General features: G+C 37.1%; 2 protein-coding genes across 2 annotated transcripts in view; one reads left to right on the top strand and one right to left on the bottom strand.

The window, feature by feature from the left end:
- SLC30A6 (solute carrier family 30 member 6) overlaps nucleotides 1-6,753 on the top strand; it is a 39,048-nt gene extending 32,295 nt beyond the window's left edge. The window contains exons 13-14 of the mRNA XM_027850477.1: nucleotides 99-167; nucleotides 5,713-6,753. Of these exons, the coding sequence (XP_027706278.1) occupies nucleotides 99-167; nucleotides 5,713-6,207 (564 nt within the window). The 3' untranslated portion in view covers nucleotides 6,208-6,753. The remainder of the gene's footprint in view (nucleotides 1-98; nucleotides 168-5,712) is intronic.
- A 61-nt stretch (nucleotides 6,754-6,814) lies between these two features.
- NLRC4 (NLR family CARD domain containing 4) overlaps nucleotides 6,815-16,566 on the bottom strand; it is a 39,160-nt gene continuing 29,408 nt past the window's right edge. Inside the window, 2 exon segments of the mRNA XM_027850361.1 lie at nucleotides 6,815-10,064; nucleotides 15,623-15,832. Of these exon segments, the coding sequence (XP_027706162.1) occupies nucleotides 9,754-10,064; nucleotides 15,623-15,832 (521 nt within the window). The 3' untranslated portion in view covers nucleotides 6,815-9,753.

The following is a 16,566-nucleotide window of genomic DNA, read 5'->3' as shown; positions in this document are numbered from 1 at the left end:
GCTATAGTGCAATTTAGATATTAGGAAACAGTAGTTGGTAGAAATTAGAGTGCATTGAACATGGAAAGAAGGACTTTATCAATGATTTTTATCTTTAGGTTTCTACCTTGGATGGAGTCTTAGAAGTCAGAAATGAGCACTTTTGGACTCTGGGATTTGGTTCATTGGTAGGTTTTCTACTGTGTTATATTTTTAGTAAATGAAGATATATTAAAAGGAAAATTTTTAAATATTTCTTTGATACTTATTTCATATAGTCAAATCTGAACTATTGAAGGGTTTGAATTTTACTGGACCCATAGAAGCAGTCATTTGGTAAACTAATGAGTATTGAGAGATTTTTCTCTTTTTTCTCAGCAGTCTTGTTCCCCACCATGTGAATCATTGCAGTTATTTCGTTTTTTTTCCATTTTAATATATTTTTATTTATTTTGTTAAATATTTCCTGATTACGTGCAAAAAAATTTTAACATTCATTTCTTAAAAATTTTGAGTTCCCTCTTGAGAAGGCAGGCAATTTGAAGTTATATGTGTGAAGTCATACAAGATATATTTTCGTATTAGCCATGTTGCAAAAGAAAACACAGACCAAAAAGAACAAGAAAAATCAAGAAAGTAAAGTATGTTTCTCTCTCTGGAGGTGTATAGCATTTTTCATCATTGGTCCTTTGCAATTGTCTTGGATCATTGTCTTGATCAGAGTAGTTAGGTCTTTCACAGTTGACCTTTCTTACAATATTGCTGTTACTGTGTACAGTGTTCTCTGGATTCTGTTCGCTTCACTTTGCGTGAGTTCATATATGTCTTCCCAGATATTTCTGAAAGTATCTCGCTCATCATTTCTCATAGCACAACAATATTCCATCATAATCATATACCCCAACTTGATTAGCCATTCCCCAATTAATGGGCATCCTCTCAATTTCCAATTCTTTGCCACCATGTATTGATGTACGTGTTTACGGCTTTGACTGCATCCCACAAATTTTGGCATGTTGTCTCATTGTTATCATTCTCTTTAATGAAATTATTGACAGTACCTAGATTAATAGATTGGATTGACCATTATCTGAGCCGTCAGTGAGTCATAATCTCTTTGCTGGTAGAGGGTCTTGCCTTGTTGTTGGTGGCTGTTGACTGATCTGAATAATAGTTGCTGAAGGCTGGGGTAGCTGTGGCAATTTCTTAAAATAAGACAGCAATGAAATTTGCTGCATCAATGGACTCTAACTTTCACTTGAACACTTAAGAGGTCATTAGAGGTTTATATGGGCATGGTTCATGGTGCTGCCCCCCCTCCATTATAATAGTAACATCAAAGATCACTGATTACAGATAACCATAACACATGTAATAATAATGAATGAAAAAGTTACAAATATTGCAAGAATTACCAAAATGTGACACAGACGCAATGTGAGCACATGCTGTTAGAAAAATGGTGCCGATAGACCTACTTGACTCAGGGTTGCCACAAACCTTCAATTTATTTATTTATTTATTTTTATTTATTTATTTTGCCTTTTTTTGTGCTCTTTTTCTTTTTTTTATTAATTTATTTTGATTTATCAATAAACACTTCCATATGCTTTTGAGTTTAAAATTTTTCTCCCCCTTCCTTCCCACCACCTTCCCCAAGACGGCGCATTATCTGATATAGGCTATATATTTACATTCATATTAAACATATTGTCACATTAGTGATGTTGTAAGTAGAAATTAAAACCAATAGGAGGAACCATCAGAAAGAGGAAACAAAATTCAACAGAAGAGAAAAAAATGACACTTTGGCTTCCATAGTTCTTTCTTTGAGTGTGGATAGCATTTTCCATCACAAGGCCTCTGGAGATGTCTGAGATTCTTGTATTGCCAGGAAGGGTTAAGTTTATCAATATTAGTCATCACTCAACGTGGCTGTTGTTGTGTACAACGTTCTGTTGGTTCTGCTCACTTCACTCAGCATCAGACCACACAAGTCTTTCCAGGTTTTTCTGAAGTCAGCCTGTTCATCATTTCTTATAGCACAATAGTATTCCATCACATTCATATACCACAACTTGCTCAGCCATTCCCCAATTGATGGGCATCCTCTCAATTTCCAATTCTTTGCCACCAGAAAAAGAGCTGCTATGAATATTTTTGTACATGTAGGTCCTTTTCCCATTTGTGTGATCTCTTTGGGATATAGCCCTAGAAGTGCTATTGCTGGGTCAAAGGGTATGCACATTTTTATAGCCCTTTGGGCATAGTTCCAAATTGTTCTCCAAAATGGTTGGATCATTTCACAACTCCACCACCAATGCATTAGTGTTCCAGTTTTCCCACATCTTCTCCAACATTTATCATTTTCCTGTTTTGTCATATTGGCCATTCTGATAGGTGTGATGTGGTACCTCAGAGTCGCCTTGATTTGCATTTCTCTAATCAATAGTAATTTAGAGCATTTTTTTTGTGAATATAGATGGCTTTAATTTCTTCATCTGAGAAATGTCTGTTCATATACTTTGCACAAACCTTCGATTTAAAAAAAAAATACAATTATCTGTGAAGCACAATAAAGTGAAATTCAATAAAATTAAGTATGCCTATACTCAGTCTTTCTGGGCAGGTTATTCTTTGTTGTAATCCTAGCTCCTTTGCCTTCTAGAATATCATATTTCAAGCCCTCCGCTCCTTTAACATGGAAGCCTGTAAATCTTGTATGTTCCTGGCTGTGGCTTCATGGTATTTGAATGGTTTCCTTCTAGCTACTTGAAGTATTTTCTCTTTGACCTTGGAGCTCTGAAATTTGTCTGTAATATTCCTGGGAGTTTTCATTTTGGGATCTCTTTCAGGAGATGATTGGTGGATTCTTTGGATTTCTATCTTACCATCTGGGTTTAAACTATTGGGGTAGTTTTCCATGGTATTTTCTTGAAATATGATGTCTAGGCTTTTTCTTTCATCATGGCTTTCAAGTAGTCAGTAATTCTTGGGTTTTTTTGTTTTGTTTTGTTTTGTTTTTGGTTGTAGTCAATAATTCTTGAATTATCTCTCTCAGTCTGTTTTCTGGGTCAGCTGTTTTTCTGATGTGATATTTCACATTTTATTCTGTTTTTTCATTCCTTTGACTTTGTTTTTTGTTTCTTGATGTCTCATGAAGTCATTAGCTTCCACTTGACCAATTCTAATTTTTAAAGAATTATTTTATTCAGTGAGCTTTTGTACCTCTTTTTCCATTTGGCCAATTTGTTTTTTGAGATGTTATTTTTAATCCTTTGTTTTCATTTCTTTACCTGATTTTTCTTCTACTACTCTTTTTTTTCTTTTGGGGAGGCATTTGGGGTTAAGTGACTTGCCCAGAGTCACACAGCTAGTGAGTGTTATGTGTCTGAGAATGTATTTGAACTCAGGTCCTCCTGACTCCAGGGCCAGTGCTGCATCCACTCCGCCACCTAGGTGACCCTCTACCACTCTTAATTTGATTTTGTAAATTATTTTTCAGCTCTTGTAGGATTTCTTGTTGGGCTTGTGTCCAATTCACATTTTTTTCTTTCAGGCTTTGCTTATAGTTCTTTTGACTTCATTGTCTTCTTCTAAGATTGTGTCTTGGTCTCTCCTGTCACCATAACAGCTTTTTGTGGTCAGATTCTTTATTTGTTTGCTCATTTTTCTATCCTATTTCTTGATTTTGAACTTATGTTAAAGTTGGGCTCAGTTCCCCATGGGAAAATTGGTGAGGAGGAGTACTGTCTCAGTCTTCTGGCTTTTTAATACTGCTATTTTAAGAGCTGGTTCTCAGAGTTCGGAAGTTATTGGTGTTTCCAGGGTGATATGATCTTGGGAGAAGTGTGATCACTGCTCTCTTGATCTGCACTCTGGTCTTTATCCTGGAAGGACCTCTGATCCCTTGGGATTGCAGTTGATACTGCTCCTTAGGGGTCCTGCTCCCTTGGGACTGGAAATGATACTATCTCACAGGGTCCCTGATGCCTTGGAGCAGGAAGTGATACTGTTCCTCGGGGTCCCTCGTCCCTTGTGACCAAAAATGATATTACTCCACAAGGTTCCCACTTCCTCTTGACCAAAAGTACACCTCTTGCCTTGAACCATAACCCCAAAGTGAATATAGGCAATGGATTTACCAGTGTCTGGTTCCACGTCCAGTATTAGCACAGGAGTCCCCTGTAATTTCTTTCTGACCGATTGCCAGGTCCCCTTACCATCTCTGGCTTGAGAGCTCCTGAAACTGCTACTACATCTGTTGCCACTACGCAGTCCCACCACTAGCATTTCATCTACCTGGACTTCAAGCCAGCCTCCATCCCCATGTCACAGATCTCTCCTTCCAATCTCATAAGTTGTCTTGGGCTAGAAAAATGTCTTGTCCTGACCTTTTGTTGGCTCTGCCACTCTAGCCTTCAATTTGAGGCATTATTTTAAAGTTTTTTGGTGGCAAATGTAGGGAGACCTCTTGGCTCCACCGCTGGAAGTCTTGCGGTTCTTTCTTGATACTGAATTGACCAGGTAAAAACAAATGAAATCCCTGGATTGGCTGATTAGTCACATAACAGAATTGTGAGAATTTCTAAATAATGTAGCTGCAGTATAATTCATTTATAAAGGTTCCTTTTATCGCAGCTAACAGAGTACTCAGATAACCAAGAGTTAAGACCCTACTGTGTGCTTTATATGTGTCAGAGAAAGACAGTGATTCCTTATCCTTCCAGAACACAGACAAGAACTAACCAGAAATTAAGGAGGTATTTTGATTGGACAGTAGGAAGTCATTGTAGGTTCTTTAAAAAAAATAACATTCAGTGTTTTAAGCAGTATTAGTCTATTTAGTCATGTGCAGGATGAAGTGAAGTGGGAAGAAAGGTGACTGAAGAGTGGACTGTTGTGGAAATCTGTGGGTCACTTGATAATGAAGAAGCAGATTATGGTGGTAGTGAGAAGAAAAGAGAATTCATGGAGCAAACATTTATTAAATGCCTTGTGTTTCAAAGATACTGTGAAAAATATAGGGATGAATTCTTTCCCTCAAGGAACTGACAGTCTGTTTGGGTGAGTATGATGCACAAAAATAAGTGCTACAAATTTAGAATATGATTGATTGAGTTAAAATGTGATAGATGAATTAAAAACAAACTTTTACGGGAGTTTTAGGAGAGACAAATTTAGAACACTTCATAAAACAGTTGACAAGACCTAGTGACTAATTAAATGTGGGAGGTGAAGAAGTCAAAGGCAACTATATGGTATAAACTACATAAAAACAGTCAAGTAAAATTCAAACAATTTAGCCAGCCCTTATGTCTCAAATACTGACTACATGATTGACCAAAGAATTTCTGATAGCATTCTATTCTGTATAATTCTTCTGTTAATATTGGAAAGCCATCTTGAACCCCTTTTTGGTTTTAGATGCCCCATAACTGAACTAGCAGGGAAACTAGGTTAATTTGTGTGCCATTTGATTCTTCTGGAGAACTGAGTTTATTCAGAAACCTACATGCCCTCTCCTGGTTAATGCCTGTACTTTTATTTACCATGCAAAAATGGTTTTATGAACTTTTCCCCTAAGTAATCTCTGTTTATGAAGTGTTAAGGAATTATGCGTTCCCTTTTTAAGAAAATGTCACAAGCAAATCATAAATGAAGTCTTTCTTTCTTACCAACAGCTTAGTTTGCCTCACGCAGACTCTTTCTTGTGTCCTTATTCTCTTTTAGGCTGGATCGGTGCATGTTCGAATTCGAAGAGATGCCAATGAGCAAATGGTTCTTGCTCATGTGACCAACAGGCTCTACACTTTGGTGTCAACTCTGACTGTTCAAATTTTCAAAGATGATTGGATGAGGCCTGCTTTAATATCAGGACCTGTTGCAGCCAATATGCTAAACCTTCCAGATCATCATATAATTCCAATGCCACCTTTAAAGGGTGATGAATTGAACCCTCTCACATCAACTCCAGCTAAACCCAGTACTGCACCTCCAGAATTTTCTTTTAATACACCAGGGAAAAATATGACCCCAGTTATTCTTCTAAATACACAAACCAGGCCTTATGGTTTGGGCATTAATCATGGATCCACACCATATAGCAATATGTTCAGTCAAGGATTTGGAGCACCAGGAATGGGAGCAGCTCAAGGATTCAGGACTGGTTTTACAAATATACCAAGCAAATATGGAACTAACAGTAGAGGGCAACCCAGACCATAAGAAACTGTCATTTGATCTTATTTATTCTTATTAAGGGTATCAACTTTTTGACCTCTGGTCTCTTTAGCTGGCCAGAAATGTCAACATCTGATCATTCTTTCTAAATATTAGGAATTGATGGTCTAATCCCCATTTCATGAAGCCTATAAAACTGTATTTTCATAAAATGCGTTTAAGCTAATGAAATTCTCCAGAATTTGCAGGGCTTAAATGGATTTGCTATATAGAAAGTGTGTTCCTCTAAATTCAGATTTTGCTTCTCTTTCATTTTTTGAAATTGATTGCAGTATGATATCATGTTAGCTTTATGAGGAATCACTTCACAGAGTGGCAACATTTCATTTTCTTAGTTAAAAGATGTTTTCTTCGGTTGAGATTATGAATCTGTTTCCTGAATAATGGTAAGAATTTCAGGAATAAGAAATTACCATTATAAAAGTAAAGATCTCTACTACAGCTTTTCCAAAGTCAGTTATATTTTCTTTGGGGCCACACTAGCTTTTGGAAGTTATTGTGTTACAAAGTAAAAATCAAATTTTCCTTTTACTTGAAGTTTTCTATACATGTTTTACTGACCAAGATTTTCAAATGTTGTGACTAGATTTTTATCATGGTTTTTATTGTTGTTGTTTAAATTTAGCTATCAATAAGGATTTTCACTAATTTTTCTGCAATTTTAAATGAACCATACTTCTCTTCATTACACTTTTGGTTAACTTTTTAACAAATTATTCATCAATGTGCAATGAACAGATTTTTATTCTATGATTACTCCAGTAAGGAAATAATGGTAGAAACAGCCATAATTATACAGCTTGTATAATTTATGACCCTTCTACTGGTTCATTGTTCTGTACTTCATGAACATAGTTGTATTGGCCATATCATGCTTGCAAATTAGCATAAATATTTTGTTCTTACACTGTATGATGTCACAAAAACAAAATGGACTTTAGATTGTTATACAATATTACATCTCCTGAGAGCAGAATTGTACTTTATTGTCCTGCTTTATCAGGAATGGTGAAATAGTAATGGTGGCAATATTTTTGAAAATGGCATAGGACATTTTATTTATTTTTAATGTTTTCCATGTGTTTATTATGTGGACTTTCCAGTATAGCTAGTGCTGCTTTGTATAAAGCATAGTAATACCCACATGTTCTCTTAAACGTAGTCAACTTTATATGACCTCTATGACCACAGTTTTTTAAAAAGCGATTTAATGAGTAAATGAAGTTAAACTTCCCCATTTGCCAAGGATTTTCCAGCAATTATAATTTGGAAGTTCCACTTGGTGCTGCTTTTAAGGATTCATGACCTGAACTCTTTAACATCCATCTAGAGAAGATTTTCATTGAATTCAAAATGTTCATGAAGACCATCCCTCCTTCAACAAAGTATCAAATCTTTCTCTGTCACTGAGGGATTATAAGTTGGAGGCTTGGAGGAATGAAGAAGCTGTTTTGAAGCATTTTGAAAGACCCTTATTTGCATCAGGATGAGGTCTAGTCTACCAATATATAGAGGAAGACAACTCCATGGAGTAGAGTTGTATCGTCCGGTGGAAATATGTAGCACATTCTGATAATTACTTGATGAGAAGTCATCTATCTTCCACATTTATAGTGTCATGTGGATAGTTGGGGATGTAGGAAAAATCTGATCAAAATTGTCATACCCTGAAGAGAGTATGACTTACTAAAATAAGGTAAGGCCGCTTTCCTTCTCTCTGGTTTTATGCTGTACCACACCTATGGCAGTGCCTACTAAAAGGCTACCACTACAGGAAGGGTTTACCACCAGTGACTGACCACACGTGCCTGTGAGTGTCTTCATAGAGACCGGAAGAACTTCCATATCTTGAGAGGTGGTAAAAGGTATGTTTTCCATGTGGTTTCTTCTTTCATCCCCTACATACAACCTCTACTTCTATGAGAGTAATGGTGTTTGGGTGCTGATCTTGAGTCTGTATGGAGCCTTTTTCTTCCACAACCGTTCAAAGGTGGCCACCTATACAAGTGCCCCACCAAAGGTGCTTTAATTACTGTTTACATTAGTTGAGAATGGTTATTCAAAGTTGCTTATGGGATGTGAAAATAGAACTGGCTCTGCCTGCTGGCGTTTCATTCATGCTGCCATCTGCTTTGGGTGATGCTAGTCTGTTACGCATTTTGTTTCAAAAAGCATATTTTCTAGACTATCCCACAGGAAAAAAAAAGTTTTGCTAGCAAATGGCCTATAAGTAACAACCTTGATGTTGCCATAGTGCCAGTTGTAGGTATCAAGACATGAAATTTGAAAGGATAAGTGCTTGTCATCTAGTTTGACTTTGATGAAAATTTTTCCAAAGATGTGTTCAGCAGACATTGAACTGAGCAGCACCCACATGTGTATATCAATGCCCCCTTGCTGAATAGCCCAGACTTTTTTATTGCAGTGACTACCTCAATATAATGGCCAGCTTTTAACCTATACTGACACCAAAGCCATTAACTTGAGCTACCATGAGAATGGGAGGTGGACGGTTTGGTGCTAAGTGAATAGTTGTTTGTTTTTGTTTTTTTCCCAGACAACATGGAGGTAAGGCTAGATTTTTGAACTAGCATCGTATTTTCCTTTTAGGTTCATTTTTTGTAAGGTGGGGATGTTAAAATGATTTGGGTGGTGTGTTTTTGACTCCTGTGGAATGCAGACATGGATCTCTTTTTTCTCCTTTTCCAATGACTGAAGCCTATGATTGGTGATTAAAAAGGCATAGCAGCTCCTTGATAGAAAACCTAGAATTCATGCCTGTGATTAACAGTATTGTGGCTGATTTAAAAAACCTAGAATTCATGCCTGTGATTAACAGTATTGTGGCTGTGTGCTATGAGCAGCTGCTGATTTTCTACTAGGGTAAAGGATACTGATCTATCTCTAATAAGAGAAGGTGTTTTTTAATATTCTCCATTATTTGAATTAAGCTATTAGAATCTAAGAATGTTTAGGTACAGTTACTCTGTTTTTAAGCTGTTATTGCACTCATTTTTGTACATTTCATTAAGTCATTTATGCAACCGATACTTTAAAGAATCCAACATGTACAGGGCACTATGGTAGGTATTGAAGCTAATACAAAGATAAATCAGCTATCAATTCAGTTTGATTCAACTAACATTATTAAGTACTTAATACATACAAGACACTGCCAGTTGCTGGAATTACAAAGACAAAAAAGAAAACAAACCTGCCTTCATGGAGCTTGCTTTCTGATAAAAGAGAGAATAGATACAAATAATAGCTGCAGTGCTTCCATTTCAGTGACTCCTACCTGGTCCCTATTGACTGACTTCATATTTAATTCAGATTCAACCAGTAAACATGGAATGACTAAATGGGTAGTGAGCAGCATTCCAGGGCTCAAAGTGGAAGGTGGAGAGAATGATTTTTTTCATTTTATACAAACTTAAGAGTTAATTGTAGAGACTATGTTACACACTTAACAGTGATCCAGTATTTCAGAACTTAGAGCCAAGCTTTTAAACAGTTGTATGTTGAGACTTTTTAAACAGTGACTAGTTTAAATTTATTAGATTGAATAACATTGAGATCATTATCATCAAATTGCCATCTAATTAACCTGATTTCTTGCAAATAATTTAGCTTGTGTAATACATGACCAAATTTTCTGACCAACTGCGGGTCAGGAAGTAATTCTTCTTTGCTACTGAAGTTAAAAAAAAAACAACCAAAAACCTATTTCTTGAGGTTCACTAATATTCCCATAAAGGCAAACCATCCATTACTGCTCACACAATTCCCTGCCAAATCCAACTGCTGGAAGTTTTCCAGAAGTATTTTCTCAAAGAATGATCCTAAGAATAGAAATAATGATAGTGTTAGTTTGAAGTGAGCTTCAGTCATTTCAAAGCCACATTTTCTAAATTTTCTTTGCATATAGAGCTAATTGAAAGAATCATTGACCTGGTTATTTATAAATGCCATGTTTAGACCAGCATTGAATATCAGAAAACAATGTGATATTTTTTCTTGGAGGTAACTGGGAGCCACATGATTTTATTGACAAAAGGAGACATAGTCCAACTTATGCTTTAGGAAGATTACTTTGATAGCTAAGCGGAGAATGGACTCGAGTAAGGAGAGACTTGAGCTCGGGCAAATAACTATCAGTCTGTTGCAGTGATGCAAGTTTGAGGTGATGAGAAACTAACTGCATTAGGGTGGTGGCAATGTCAGAGGAGAGAAGAGAGACTCTACAAGACATATAACCATGGGAGAAATAACAAGACTCAACAAGTGATTGGGTGTGGGGGATGGGGGAGGGTGTATGAGAGAGAGAATGAGGAGTCGGAGAATGGTTGTACCCTCAACCATAATAGAGACGTTATTAGGAAATGGTAAAAGTATGTCGGAGTAAGGGAGATAATGAGTTCAGTTTTGGACATGTTGAGTTTAGGATGCCTATGGGGCATCTGGTTTGAGATGTCCAGTAGGCAGTTTGAAATGTAAGATTGTAGGAGAGAAGTTAGGGGGAGATAGACAAATCTGAGAATCATCTGCATGGAAATAATTGAATCCATGAGAACTGATGAGATTATGAAATGAAAGACTGTAGAGAGAGAAGAGGACCTAGGAAAGAGCCTTGGGGACACCCACTGTTAGTGGGCATGACCAGGATCAAGATTCAGCAAGGAGACTGAGAAGGAATTGTCAGATAGGTGAGAAGTGAATCAGAAGAGAGCACTATCATTAAAACCTAAAAAGAAGAGAGTATCAAGGTGATCATGTGAAAAACTGAGATTGGACTGCCAGTAAAACAACTGCCGAAATAATTAAAATAATGATACCTAAATTAATTGACAGATTTAGTACTCTATCAGTGAAACTACTGAAGGGATATTTTACAGAGCTAGACAAAACAATAACCATAGTATGAATGAAGGAGAATGATATGTAATATTGCTAGAAAGATTGTGAAAAGCTTTAGCTGCCCCAAAGAGAACTTGATCCTAGAGGTTATAGAATTGCACCCTGGACTTTATCCATTATGCCCTCACACAGAGTACCTTTATCTCATCCCATACCCCACACCTCTTTTCATCTTTTTATGTGTTGTCTTCCTAGTTAGAATGTAAGCTCCTTGAGGGCAGGGACTGTCTTCCTGCTTGTATTTGTATTTTCAGTTCTTAGCACAGTGCCTGGCACATAGTAAGTGCTTAATAAATGCTTGCTGATTTATAGGGAAACACCTGGAATTTATTATAATCTGTGATTTACACCAGCCATCTTTGGGCTCAACACACCTGTTCTCATTAGGAGAGAAAGAGCCTTTTACACCATCTTAGTAGAGCTAAAGGCCATCATTTTGTCCCCCTAAATCTTCAGAATAATTCTGGCAAACAGAAGGGTGTCATCCTATGTGACAGCCTAAAACAGGGACACCTCTCTTATTTTCCCTGCAGAGAAGCTATTTGAGATCTAGTCATAAGCAGTGAGCTGTGGTTCTGGATCAAAGCCTCCCAACAGGAATAGATGACAGAAGAGAAGATTCTCAAGGTTTCATAGCCACCATTCTCTAGAATGGCCTGGAATCAAATGACAGGAAATAGAATAACAATTCTCTACAAACAAAGTAGACCAGAAATAGACTTGCTTCTAAGGCAAACAGGTCACCCTGTTCCTATTTGGCAAGTTACTGAAGAAGATCAAGGATAATCAGACTGAAGTGGTTTCTGGGACCTCTTGACCTCCTTGTTGTAATTGTATATGCACAACAATATGAGAAGCAAAAAGCTTTTGTAAACAAACAGTTTTTATAGGCAATTACATCCTCACAATTACGTGAGAATGATAACAATTTCTGATATTTGTATAGCACCTACTAAGTGCCAGGCACTGTGCTAAATGCTTAAATGTATTATTATTTGATCCTCACAACAACCCTGGGAGGTAGGTGCTATTATTATCCCCATATTACAGATGAGGAAATTGAAGCAAACAAGAGGTTAAGTCTTGTTTAAGAGGTTATATCAGGGTCACACAGCTAATCAGTGTTTGAGGCCATTTGAACTCTGGTCTTCCTAGTTCCAGATCCAGTGCTCAATGCACTGCAAACTGTGTGGATAAAATAATATGATCATATTGTTTATAGTTAGTTGATTATTTAAAATAAGTCATCAATCCAAGGTATCTGACAACTTGTGAGACATTGTGCTAAGTGCTGGACATATAAAGAAATTCAAATAAATGATACCTGCTCACAAGCAGTGTACATTCTAATGGTGAAAACAACATGCAAAAAATAACATACAAGATATAGACAATATAAATTGAAAGTGATCTCGAAACGCACTAGCAGCAGGGGGAAATACACAAACCTTTACCTCAGTAGAGCAGAAAGGCATAAAAATTCTCTGATAAATTATATCCCTTTTTAAAATCACAAAATATTCTCTGCTCCAGGCAGTCATGATGACCAATTCTCTAATCATCAGCATCAAATGAGGAATAAAACAGGGAAATATATGGTGACCAAATATTTGGCAAACATGTCCTGTTTACTTTTATGTTGGGGAGGAACTTTGGGTAGACCTTAAGGGTGGCACTTTTTTTTTTTTAGGGGGTGAGGATGGGGCATGGCAATGAATGTCTAATACTACTCACTTTGAGAGTAGATTGCATCATCTTTTTGATCTTGGAGTTTGCTGGCCATTCTGACTAAAGAATCTAGGAAGGGCCAGTCTAGATGAGGACAGCCACAGTCCCTCCTTGAACAACCATTGGGACAGCAGTAAGGCCTAGAGAGAAGAGAGGCACTGAGAGGGTACAGCTGCTCAAAGCAATAATAATTTACTGATCATTAGCTGTAAAAGAACAATAGTAGATCAGTGTCCCATGACTGCATACTTATAAATTCCAGAGTATAAGATGCAAATAATAAATCATATAAGCGCAAGGAAACAACATAGTGACTGAGGAGCAAAAGGAACAAACTAAAAATTTCCCTGGGGTATAAAAAGAAACACATTATTGATTTGGCAATTATTGAACAAGTCAACCAGAAAGTGCATTACATTTGTATTGCCTTTATTGATTACCGAAAATGTTTTATTCTTTTCCGCACTTTTGTGGCTTATTTGTACTGTAAGTATATAAAATAGATCCAAATATAATGAAAATATAAATATAAAAAAATAAAATAAAATAAAATAAAAAAATATAAAAAAATTCCCCAGTAAGTTGCTAAGGTAATCGATGTTTACATATATTATATGCCACCAATACAATAAAATAATAAATGATATAAAATCTGGCATGTATTAAGGAGGCAGGCTACGCTCTAAACCCACCATCATCTCTTCTAAATTAAATCAATAAGCATTTATTAAGCACTAATATGTGCCAAGCCATGTGCTAGGTGCTACAGAAAAAAAAACAAAACACAAAACCTCTCAAGGAGCTTAGAATCTATTGTTCTCCAATATCATCACTGGTTTTTCAATTTCTCAGAGTATAGCTTCCTTTTGATGAGATTAGCTCCTTTTCATTGGTTGTAGTTGTGTGTATTATTTTGGACCTACTTCGTTCTACATCAAGCAGTTTAGATTTACAAGCATTTATTATGCTTCCAATGTTCTAGGTACTGCGCTACGACTGGGGAAATGGAATGACAAAAATAGGGCTCTCTGCTCTCAAGGAGCTTGTATTGGGAGAGATAGAATGTAAGTAATTAGGTACATAAAAGATACAGAATAGATGGAAGGTATCTTTAGAGGAGAAGGTCCTAAGAGGGAAATAGGCAAGGAGGGAGGGAAGAGGACTGTGTAAGATGTCCACAAAAAGTACTCCTTGAATAGAGCACCAGCCCTGGATTCAGGAGGACCTGAGTTCAAATCCGGCCTCAGACACATAACACTTAACTAGCTGTGTGACCCTGGGCAAGTCACTTACCCCATCACCTAGCCAAAAAAAACAAAAAGTACTCTTTGAGCTGAGGGGTTTTTTCATTTGTTTTTTTGGTAAATTTTATTTTACACTTAAATACAAAATGAGAAAAGAAAAAAATTGCCATGTACACAGCAGACTATAAGAGAGGATTCAATATAAAACAATACATTTCTGTTTCAAAAAAACCTGTATAATAAATGCTACACATGAACTAAGATTTTTAAGGAAGCCATGGATTCTAAAAGGCAGAGGTGGAAAGCCAACCCATTCCAGGCATTGGGGACAGCCAGTGCAAAGTCAGGAGGTGGGAGATGGAATGTTGTGTACCAGGAACAAAAAGAAATCATAGATTGTGGAGAGGAATAAAGTGTAAGAAGCCTGGAAAAGTTGGGAAGGACCAAGTTACAAAGAACTTCACATTCCAAGCTAAGAAGCATTACATTTGATCCTTGAGGTAACAGTAGAGTGTATTGAGTACAGGGGTCACATGGTCAGAGGTGTGCCTTAGGAAAGCTGCTCTGACAGCTGTGTTGGAGATGGATTGTAGTGAGGAGAAGCTTGAGGCAGGGAGAATAACTGTAAGCTATTTCAGTAGTCCAATTCATACAGATTTTCCCATGGTCCTGTAAATTACTCATATTTGTCATTTCTTGCTATACCATAATATTACATCACATTCATATACCACAAGTTGCCCTCATTTCTTTCAGGTAGTCTGTCCTCACTACCAGGTGTGATCATGATTAACTTCATTCACAGTCTAATGTTCTGTCCCTCAACGTTCAGCCGCCTCCCAATTTTGTCCAGAGTCTTCCCTTCCAACCCCATGAATTTGTCAGGGATCTCCTGAGTGAGGTTATTCAAATTATCTAGAGTTGCTGCTCCCACCATTGAGTATAGGGGATTTGACTGGGGATGGAGAAAAGCCAAGGATCTTGCAAAAGAAAATTTGAAACTTTCCACTACAAAGTACTCTCAGATTTTCAAAGCATACTATCACATTATCTCATTCAATCTTCACGAGGACCTTGTAAAGTAGTTCTGTTACAGGAATGGTTCTTAATCTTTTTTGTGTCAAGGATCTTGGCAATCTGGGACCCTTTCTCAGAATAGTGTTTGCAAATGCATAAAATAAAATGCATTGGATTGTAAAGGAAATCAATTATATTTAAATACAGTTATTGATTTTTTTTAAGTTAACAGACTCCAGGTTAAGAAGCCCTGTGCTACAGGTATTTCTGTTCCCATTTTACAGGTGAGGAAACTAAAGTTAAGGAAAGTTAAATGTCTTCCCACCCATTGAGTAAAAGTCAGAGATGGGGTATGAACCCAGTTCTCTCCTTACTTCAAATCCAGACCTCTCCACTAGGGGAAGGATACTGAAAACTGCCTACTTTGCAATTTTGTCTAGACCTGGCCTTATTCTCTCACATACATTCCATATATTTGTCCCTCTAGCACTTGCCCAAGATTTGGATGTCAGTGTCTGCAAGACTTCATTCACTGAATTCAAGTATGACGAACCGCAGCAGTGTTTCCAGTTGCTCTATCAGCCTCGTCAGGTATAGATTCACATCACATCCCCAGAGGAGCAACTGTGTCATCAGCTGTTTCAGGACATCTAACACATCAACTAAAAACAGCGGAAAGTAGTTCAGTGCAGGTTGATTCCAACATCAACACAGTTCATTATGAAATAAGGAGGAAGTGAATTCTGTGTATAATGGCTACTATGTTCATCCTTGGGAGATATGTCAGGAAGAATGCAGGAAGCCTGGAATGTTGGAAATTCTCTTTGTCTCATCCTGCCCTGCCCTGCCCTCCCTGAAGAGGCAAAATGTCCATGGTATTATAATAATTAAAAGGGATTTGCTGGTAAAATAAGAGACACCTATTCTCTGTCCTAACTCAGTGTAGCTTAGAAATAAGCTAAACTGATTCATTTCTGGGCGTGTGGAAAGCTATAAGGTGAACAAAAGAGACCACAGATGTCTCCTATAAATGGGTTGCTACTCCAGGGCCAAGATCACATCTGCTTTCACTACCCTAATCTATGCATGCAGATGCTCATTTTCAGCTGTTGTCTTTCTTATCCAGTTCACATAAAGCCTCAGATAAATCAAGTTTGCTTAGTTTTGGCAAATTTGAAATTTTTGAGCCAGGAAAAAGGTAATTCCAATGATCAGTTGTTTCTTAAAATGCTTTAATAATGTAGTAGGTATGATGTGCAGAACACCTGATTTGCTGAACTGTGGTGAACTTGGAGATCCTTTCCAGTTCTGACTTTATGATCCTAGCACTATGAGCCTATAAACTTCAGACAAACTGAGATGTTTCTACAATTGCCTATTTGCTTAAATCTTAATTCTCAGGGAAAAGCCATGTCAAAAAATAGAAACAAATGAAATG

Source organism: Vombatus ursinus, unplaced genomic scaffold (assembly GCF_900497805.2).
Source record: "Vombatus ursinus unplaced genomic scaffold, bare-nosed wombat genome assembly UNPS02009062.1, whole genome shotgun sequence".
Taxonomy (NCBI): domain Eukaryota; kingdom Metazoa; phylum Chordata; class Mammalia; order Diprotodontia; family Vombatidae; genus Vombatus; species Vombatus ursinus.
The sequence above is the reverse complement of the archived record's forward strand: the minus strand, read 5'-3'. Positions and strand labels throughout refer to the sequence as shown.